Source organism: Cyprinus carpio, chromosome A13, assembly GCF_018340385.1.
Source record: "Cyprinus carpio isolate SPL01 chromosome A13, ASM1834038v1, whole genome shotgun sequence".
Classification (NCBI taxonomy): domain Eukaryota; kingdom Metazoa; phylum Chordata; class Actinopteri; order Cypriniformes; family Cyprinidae; genus Cyprinus; species Cyprinus carpio.
In genome coordinates this window covers 2,184,557-2,194,527 of record NC_056584.1, presented here as the reverse complement: position 1 = coordinate 2,194,527, position 9,971 = coordinate 2,184,557, and the positions used below count along the sequence as shown (strand labels likewise).

Genomic DNA, 9,971 nt, shown 5'->3' with positions numbered 1-9,971 from the left:
TACATATGAACACAGGTTTATGTAATCCCAGTATATGAAGATCAGTCACAAACATGCAGACTTCAGTGTGCTCGGAGCGTGTGTGTGTGTGTGTGCTTGTGTTTGAAGAAACACCACAGACTCACTGAACCTTGAGGGAGTGTACTAAAGAAAGATTACCTTCAAAAGTGGTTGCAGATTGAGTTTTGTGTTTCCTAGTGACGCATTCACGTTCCCATCATCTCCAGAAGTGAAGCGACTGCTCTCTGGGTTAGCTGTGCTTCTGCAGAGGCTGTTTATTTCATGCTATATGTGAAAATACCTGCTAAATAACTAACCGCTTTTGAATTCTAGACAGTAAAAATTTGATTTTTTTTTTTTTTTTAGTATTAAGGCCCGTTCACACCAAGGACGATAACTATAAAGATAACGATAAAGATATAGTTCTAAAATCGTTCTCAGTATTAAAGAATAGCAGAGTCCACACCTCAACTATAACGATAAAGACAGAGAAACGATATCTTGGAATCACTTTCAAAATGATTTTTTCCCAGCTGATGACGAGCTCGAGAATTTAAAGTGACAGACAAGCGTGCACTTAGAATAAACAGACGACATCGTTCGCTGGTGTGGACCGTAGACTGTAAGAAACAGGTGTGGACGCTCGTGATGTTTATAGTTATTGTTCTTGGTGAGAACGGGCCTTAGGGGTGTCATGTGAATATAAAAATTTAATCTATTCAGTGATATGATGTGCCGCTTAACTAATCTAATTAATCACAAATTAATCACACATCAGTTTTAGTTGAGAAATTACCCCAAAAGATGATTTAAAGTCATTATTGTGTTTGATGAGAATAGACATGATAAAAATTAGCCTAGCTTTAGAAAGAAATATTTTGAATTCATTACCCATATATGTAAAGTTAAGCAGCGGACGGTGGCGGTGTGTCACTGTCCTAATGAGCGAGTCATTCTTTCAAACAGCTGATTCATTCAGAAACGAAGCTAGTGACTGCCTTTATGAATGATTCACTGAATCACTGTTCGTTCAGAACTGAATCACTCTTACTGGTGTGATATTAATAGACTATATCATATTATATAAATATAAGAGGGTGCTTTTTTGCTTCATATCTTGAATTTTAGGCTCATACAGCTGCATTCTAGTAGACTCGTTAGTGTGAGATGGAGCAGTGCATTAAATACCTCAAGTATTTAATGTGTTGTTGTTGCTGTTGTTTTCTTTTTTTCATAATTAAAATTAAAGTAATGTGTTAAATCGATAGCACTACTTAGTATGTTTTTCCATGTGTTTAAAACAAGTTTATATATATATATATATATATATATATATATATAAAATTTATACCCAAAGATTGAAATTTTTTATTTGGTAGGTGAAAAATGTCACCCAAAGATTGAAATGCTGTTATTGTGTAGATGTTGTAATATTATTGCTTGTTTATGAGTGAGTGTGAGCAACATATCTGTCTTGTGTTTCAGCCTTAACCGCATACACATACCTCACCATCTTCGATCTCTTTAGGTAAGTGTCATTGTTGGTGAAATTGCATTAAGAGCTTGTTCCACTTGTGTTTCTGTGTTTAGCAGATACTAACACTCATCAGTGCTACACAAACTTCTTACTTCAGCAAAACCCAGTGTTTGTGATGGTCAGAATAATCATTACTAGTGCTAATGTCTGGGATCTAAAAACAGCACTGCAATAAAAAAACAAAACTACACTGTTCAGCAGCTTATAACTACAGTCAAACCAATTTATTCAGAAGCCTTCAACTTTTTACGCATTATCACAGTTTAGAAAACGGTAATAAAATATGACAAGAACTCAAGAGATAAACTGTGTCAGAACAAATTCATCTTGATAATGTCAGATAACACTTAAAACATGCTCAGGTCAAAGTGTCTGAATCATTTTTACTGGTAGTCCACTGTATGAAGAATTTTTGGGTATAATGTGTCACGGTTTATTTTGGTTTCCTCACTTATATAAATGAACTATAGTGTCATTCACCCACTAGTTAAAAAAATATCAGAAATGATATCTGGTGTCTGAATAATGTTTGGTTTGACTGTATGTGCCTGCACACAGGTTCATACCCAGCTAGCTGAATGAACGAAAGGGAAGCAACACTTCTGCTGTATTTATCATGTATTTCTGCCGTATGATTTCACTCTTATGGTCATAGTTGCATTGCGTTTAGTTGTGCATCCCGGTGGTTGTTAACCGTCTTTCGCTCTCACAGTCTGATCACCTGTTTGCTGAGTTTCTGGGTGACCATGAAGAAACCCAGCCAAGTGTACTCGTTTGGGTAAGAACGGTTCATACTTCAAATATCAATGTGTTTATTATATGATGAGTTTATTTTCTCACTTCAGAGTTCTTCTCTCTGTTGGACACACATGCAAGATGGCATTTTTATGGCACTGGTACTGATACCATAGTAAACTGTTCACCCAAAAGTTAAATTACAAAGCAACCACTAACAGGAATATCAAATACAAAATAGGTATCATTTTAAAGCTGAGAAACTCAGCATCTAACCATTGTGATCAACTCCTAACGAGCGCTGAGTAATCAGTATAAAACCGAGTGAACCGCTGGCAGGCACAACCTAGCTGCGAAAAAATTAATAATCATATTTTTAGAAACTCCTGCCTTGATCGGCACAAAATAGGTGTCATACAGCTCAGATAATCATGTGTCATATGTCAACTGAAAGGTCTCACGGAGTAGAATACAAGAAGTGTAATTGTTTGGGGTTATGACTAAACTTATTTAATTCACTAAACCACAAACAACGTGGCATTTATTTCACGATTTCACACACAACTTCATGAAACATGCATCGATCGCACTCAGATCTAAAGATATTCTCATGGAGTTATAACGCACATAAAAGCTCACAGACACACATGTATCTAAGGAAAAAATTAAGTTGGCTTTTTCGCTCGTAACTTCATGAAACATACATCGATTGTAGTAAATCACACCTCGTTACTTTCAGAAGATTCACACGATTAAAAAAAATCAACATAATTCATGGCCCCGATCTAAAGATATTCCACGCACAGTTCTAACAGATAAACACTAAAGGGCAGCATAGACCTAAGATATTGCATGACAAATAAGAAAGATATGTATAATTTCCCTTGAGCAAACTTTATTTTTTTTTTATTCATTTTTTTTACCTTTTATTAGCATATTTTTTTTTTTTTTTTTTTTTTACGTTTTCTTTCAAAAGATACCAACCTTTTGACTCGCCGTGCTAAAGTTTTGGAGTTATGTGTGAGTGTGACTCTCACTTGTTGGTGCCGTCGCTGGTCAAACTGGGGTCCTGCACAGAGAGCTGTCTGTGTTTTTTAGTAAAGGGAGAGATCTGTTTAATGTGTAGTTATGAGTTTCACGTTTCTGGAGATTAGCTTCTCCTCTCCAAAACTGGCAAAAAAAAAAAAAAAAAAAAAAAAACAAACAAGAAGTAAACCAATCTCTGGTATATTTTGGTATATTTTCACAATGTCCTGATAATATCACGTCTTTTTTTGTGGCAGCACATGCTCCCGGTCAAAGGTTATATAGATATTAGTATTCTACTCTGAATTTTTCTTCCTAACATTATCCCCAGAGCTTCAATGACAAAGCAGCTGTCCTTCCAGTGGTGTTTGTGTTTCTGCTCAGTGTTGATGTGTGTTTTGTGGTCTCAGCTTCGAGCGTTTTGAAGTGCTGGCGGTGTTTGCCTCCACTGTGCTGGTTCAGCTGGGCGCTCTCTTCATCCTGAAGGAAAGGTGAGATTCGTGTGTGTCTGCAGAACTTGATCCTGTCAATATTTCACTGCTGGGGGAATGTGGACAGCGCCGGTGACCCGACTGACTCACGTTCACATTCACCACACACACACACACACACACACACACACACACACACACACACGAGTAGGGCTGCAACCAACGATTAATTTGATAATCGGTTAATCTAACAATTATTACAGCGACTAATCAAAAAATCGACGATTATTTCACTGGTTAATCAGTAGACAATTGTTGATTATTCAGCTTTTGCAATTAGTTAAAATATTGAGTTATACATATTGAATATACATATTCTAAATAAATGAAGGTAAGCCCTTCAGGTCTTGAAAGTCATATTATGTAATTACAATTGTATTATTAATTTGTACACACAAATATATTTAAGGCACAAAATGAGATGGCAGAGAAACTCTCTCTTTCACCATTTAATTAGCTGTATGAAAAATTTCTTTTGTAAGTCACATGGATAAGAAACAAAATAAAGGTAAGTGATGATGAGACGCATTTTTTTTTGGATAAACTATTTTATTCAAAACATAATCTCTCTTATAATATCTTACATGGTTATGATAATCAAAACAGTCCTGAGCTAGATCAAGCTTTGATCTCTGCAAACCAAATTTATCACTTTAATTAAATGACATTTTTTACCCACTAATAAAAAGATTTTATCATTAGTTAGCTCCACACTGGAGAGCCGCTTTATAACAGAAAATCAAGTTGTAATTCTAACTGAAAGTGACACTGACTCTGGTTTTTTCATGTTTAATACTGTAAAGCTGCTTGATTTAAGGCTAAAATACTTGCATACTTAAGTTGCATAAAGTACTATATAAATAAACGTGATGTGACTGAACTTTACTAGAGCGTAAAATCCACATCGCTGTAATCAGATGCTTTCTTAACTGCTGCTTTCTCTCCGCTGTCAGTTTATGTTGTGTTTATTTCGTTATTGAGAGGAAAGCTCGCAGCATATATTTACACGTTCATCCAAACACGGCTCAGCAGCTTCAGGTTCGACTGCGTTTGCTCTGAATTGCATCCAGGAGAGCTGAATTACAGTCACACTGGTCAGACCACATGATTGCAGGCTCTTAGATTAGGTCATACGAGATCAAATGACTACTCGACAATAAAATAAAAAAAACATCAGATGTCTTTTAGGGTGACTTTTAACATCTGTCCTGGGACTGCAGATGAAAAATAGCCTTCTGGCTAACTCTGGCATATTGGCAGAAATGTTTATTAATATGCACTGTCCCTGTAATAAAAAATAAAAAAACACCATCACTTCTTCTGCTGAAGCTGGCTTGGGGTTTTCTGCTCACTGTAGTGTTTCAGACTCTCAGGAGTGGCTCTGACATGATGTTATGAAGTACCTCTCAGGTGTGTGCGCTAACTGTGCGTTTCCTTCTTTCTCAGTGTGGAGCGCTTTGTGGAGCAGCCCGAGGTGCACACGTGAGTACAACAATCACTGAACACACACACACACACACACACTGGAGGATTTCCGCTTCACTGTTTTTATACTGAGCTGATTTTTTAAGCCTGATCTTCACACTAACTTTTCTGCATTTTTACATGATCATTAAGACATTACTGCGTATTTCTTTTCACCATTTGCTCTCCACGGTGTAGGAGATTTCAGGTTTCTTCACACACACATGAATACACGACTAATGATAAACAAATATGTACACACATAAGCCCCATATCGAAAGTGAATTAAACATGTGACCTGTTTATTTTGTGGAACAAGTTTTCCCATTCTTTTATCGCTACATCAAATGCATAAAATTAGAAGTCCAAATTAAGATGAAGGACATGCCTCAATACTCTGTTCTGGCTCTGTCAAGTACAATCATGGCATGATCATGCTTTTCAAGATCAGAAAAGCTGAAACACCCCTCAAACAACAGCCCTCTTGGAGGAGGTTTTAAGGCCCGGGACGCACCAAGCTGACTTCAGAGATCTAGCGACGATGAAAACCGAGGGTGTTGTCGCCTCACGTCTGGTTGAACACACCGCTCACACTACAGCCGACTGCAGACTAGCACATGTGTTCTGCGTCTGCGTGAGAGGAATGAACCGTCTACATCAGCAGCTATCATTAGTCTAGATTCAGCAGTTAAAAGTAGAAACCAAAATAAGGAAATACGAGAGATACGCAAATATACAAAACATAAACAAAGCAGTGCTTGCTTACCATTTTGAATATCAGATATGCTGATAACTTCCTTCTTTTTAAGCAGCTCATGCTGTTTTGAAAATATCCACATATTGCAATGCTAAAGTCTCTGCACCCACTACCTACCTTCCATCACTCACCACTTTCGCTTTAATTCTCGTGCACTGACTCGTTTGCTAAAACGAACGTGATCAGAGTTCTCTCTCTCGCGGACAGCCCTGCTGAATCGGGCAAACTGATGCCAACTTGAGCCTGACCAGAGTCAAAGTGTGGAAAACACTGATAAAAGTAGACCGACTATCGGCTTGGTGTGTCCCGGCCTTCAGACCTCAGACCTCAGATTTTTTTCCAAAATCTGATATTTTGGAATAAAAGATTTCAAAGTCAAATTGTCTCTGTTCATCCATCTGTACTGTCCAGATGAAGTTCTTGAATGTTCCCACATATGTTGAGAAAGGATGAAACTTTGTTTCTGTTTGTTTTAGGGGGCGTCTGCTGGTGGGAACATTCGTGGCTCTGTTTTTTAATCTCTTGACTCTGCTGTCGGTCAAAAACAAGCCCTTCGTCTTCGTGTCTGAAGGTAAGATCTTTTCCGCTAGCAGCCTGTTTCTAAGTGTGGCCCATGTGAGGTCTGAGAGCCACTCATTGGCCTGTTTAATGACTCCTGCTCACAATCAAACAACATTTCATTGAGTATGCATCCCAGATGTCTACAGGTTCAGTTCTGCAGTAGTTTTAAGGTTCAGCGATGATCATTCATAAAAGACAGTTTCATAATGAACAGAAAATATCATTGCACTTCTCATAATAACAGAAGATCTATAGCATTGTTTTGCCAACTGTGTAACATAACAAGACATGTTTTAAATTTTAGTGACCATTTGTTTTTGAGCACTCAAATCACTCAAGCACTGTTGTCCATGCAAAGACAGAAATGTGTGTATGGATGTGTTGAGCAGAACACAGCCGACTGAGGTGTGATTGGTGTTTCTCTGTGTGTCTTTAGCCGCGAGCACCAGCTGGCTTCAGGAGCACGTGGCCGATCTGAGCCGAAGGTAGCGCATACTTCCCGCTCTGTACGATGTATGGTGAAGAATGTGATGTCAATGATGCATAGACTTGTGAATGTTTGTGTGCAGTCTGTGTGGACTCATCCCGGCGCTCAGCAGCGTTCTCCTGCCCAGAATGAACCCGTTTGTGCTGATCAACCTCGCTGGAGCTTTTGCTTTGGGCATCACGTACATGCTCATCGAAATCAAGTGAGGAGACCACACTTTGTCTTATATATATGATGTCACAAATGTTTCACAAGCATCCGTCAGGCTCATCTGCTCCTGCACTCCCTACTGCAGCAGTTCTAGTACATTGTTAACTCTACATCCCTACCACAGCAGTCTATTTTTTTTTACTACTATTACGTTTTTACTATTACTATTAGATCTCTTTGAATACCTCCCTTAATCTTATCCCATATTAAAACCACACTAAAACATACATAATAGCTTATTTACATTAAATATGAAGTATGCGTCCTCGTCATAAGCACATCATTTATAAAACAGCTGGCCAGGTATATTAGCTCAGAGAGGCGTTTTGACATGTGCTCTACAGTAGAGATGATGTCACTGAGTCACGTGATCTTCTGGTGTCGTTGTTGTGCAGTAACTATAATGCGATGGACACAGCGTCTGCCATGGCCATCGCCCTCATGATCTTCGGCACCATGTACCCCATGAGTGTGTACAGCGGGAAGGTGCTGCTGCAGGTGTGTTTCAGTGTGCGATCGCTCATGTTTGAATTGATCCTGTGGCACATGTCTGGAACGGTAATATCAGGGTTGTTCTCTCTTTCCTGCAGACCACCCCTTCTCACGTCATCGGTCAGCTTGATAAACTGCTCAGAGAGGTCAGGTCATCTTCACTCACATTATCTATCAGATGTTTATTTGCATTTTAATATCTGTGGTGCACGTGCAGTTCTCTCATGTTTGTTTGGTTCTTGATGTTTTTCAGGTGTCCACGTTGGATGGAGTTCTTGAAGTCAGAAATGAACACTTTTGGACCATTGGCTTTGGCTCTTTGGTGTGTAGATATTCTTTCTTGATGACCTTTGTTTCCGGCACATGCGTACTAGGGCTGTCACTAATGATTATTTTGGTAATCGAGTAGTCTGACGATTATTCTGACGATTAACCGAGTAATCGGATCATCAAAAGTAATTTTTTTTGTTGTAATAAAAATAGACCCAAGCAAACAATAGCCTTTAAAATGACTTCATTTAATTACCTTCATGTCGTTCCAAACCCATAAGACTTACTTTGATCTTCAGAGCACAAAAGAGGATTGTCCTTTTTGTCTCTGCATTTTAAGTCCAAGCAACCAATCTTTTTAAGCTTCAAACGGTTCATAAAGACATTGTAAAAGTAGTCCACATATGAATCGTGCAGTTTAATCGAAGTCTTGTGAAGGGACATGATGAGGTACATCAAGCAAGTACGTTTGAGCTGCTGTTGACCACATTTAGTAATGGATTACTTAATGTCTTTATGAAGCCTCATAGTTTTGGTGGAATAGATTTTCATTGGAGGGACAGAAATAACTCTTGTTCCTTTAAATATATCTTCATTTTTGTTTCAAAGATGAATGAAAGTCATATATTAATTTATATATCTGATAGTTCTCTCGGTTGAACCACTGTGATAATGACGTAAAAGTAATTCAGCCGCTTGATGGACCTTTGTGTCGGCTGCTTGATAACGCATGCATGAATCTTCTGTACAGTAACAAACCACTTTTAAGGACTTCAGTATTATAGGAGAGGCCCGATCACTCAACTCTCCAGTAAAAACACTCACATGAGGCCTCAGGTAGGAGATCTTAATTCACTGTGTTTTTGCGCAGGCTGGCTCTGTCCACGTCCGTATTCGCAGAGATGCTGATGAGCAGATGGTTTTGGCCCATGTGACCAACCGGCTGAACACGCTAGTGTCCACGCTGACCGTTCAGATCTTTAAAGACGACTGGGCCCGTCACTCGCTGACCTCCAGCACCCTCCCCACCGGCTCGCTCAGCCTCTCCGAGTACGTCACTTCCGCTGCCTTTCCTCCTGTGATGTCCAAACAGCATGATGAGTCAAACCCGGCCACATCTACGCCTGCGAAGCCCAGCAGCCCTCCGCCCGAGTTCTCCTTCAACACGCCGGGGAAACACGTCCAGCCCGTGGTGTTTCAGACGGCCCATCAGCACAGGCCCTTCAATGCGCCTCTCTCCTATGGGATGTCCCCATACTCCAGCATGCTGAACCAGGGCTTTGCGCACCCCAGTGACGGTCCCGCCATGAGGCTGGGCTTTGGGGTGGGGACGCGGATGCCGTCTGTTCAAGGATACAGGACTGTGAATGCAGCTCCACACAGATACGGAAGCAGTCTGCCCTCGTCACAAACTGGCCAGCAGAGACCGTGAGCTGATCACATGATCATCACGCACCGCTAGCCCACCACTACCCTGAGTATTTATTTTTACGGGACCAAAAGCAACAGTTTTTTTTCTCAATGGATGTTTTATCTGTATTCTTTATTTGTATTAAACCTCTATCAGGCATCTGTGAAGTCGCATTATTGGTTTGTTTTTTTACGACATCTTCATAAAGTTCACACTGACAGTTGGATGCTGCCTACAAGAACCGGACGAGACTCACTGTCTCCAGCGATTTATTCACTGTCAGTGTGAACAGAGTTCAAGAGTGCAGTGTTTCATTTTAATAATAATTTTTGCTGCGTCGCAATTCGCCTACTTATACTATGCCCTGAAAGTATGTACTCTTTTTGTGAAGAAAAAGCTGTTTTGAGTATGTAGAATAGTAGGCAAGCTTAGGGACGAACTACTTCATCATAACTGTGTCTTTAATGGACGCTCTGTTGCTTCGTTACGTACATCCTGTCACCGTTTAAACTGCACTGTCAGTCATCTTG

At 39.6% G+C, this 9,971-nt stretch overlaps 1 protein-coding gene across 1 annotated transcript in view; it reads left to right on the top strand.

Annotated features, from left to right (window-relative positions):
* Positions 1–9,604, top strand: part of LOC109057482 (zinc transporter 6) — an 18,244-nt gene extending 8,640 nt beyond the window's left edge. Inside the window, 11 exon segments of the mRNA XM_042768379.1 lie at positions 1,486–1,528; positions 2,250–2,315; positions 3,709–3,789; positions 5,236–5,271; positions 6,487–6,581; positions 7,008–7,056; positions 7,141–7,260; positions 7,664–7,766; positions 7,859–7,906; positions 8,014–8,082; positions 8,902–9,604. Of these exon segments, the coding sequence (XP_042624313.1) occupies positions 1,486–1,528; positions 2,250–2,315; positions 3,709–3,789; positions 5,236–5,271; positions 6,487–6,581; positions 7,008–7,056; positions 7,141–7,260; positions 7,664–7,766; positions 7,859–7,906; positions 8,014–8,082; positions 8,902–9,462 (1,271 nt within the window). The 3' untranslated portion in view covers positions 9,463–9,604.
* Positions 9,605–9,971: the final 367 nt, after the last annotated feature.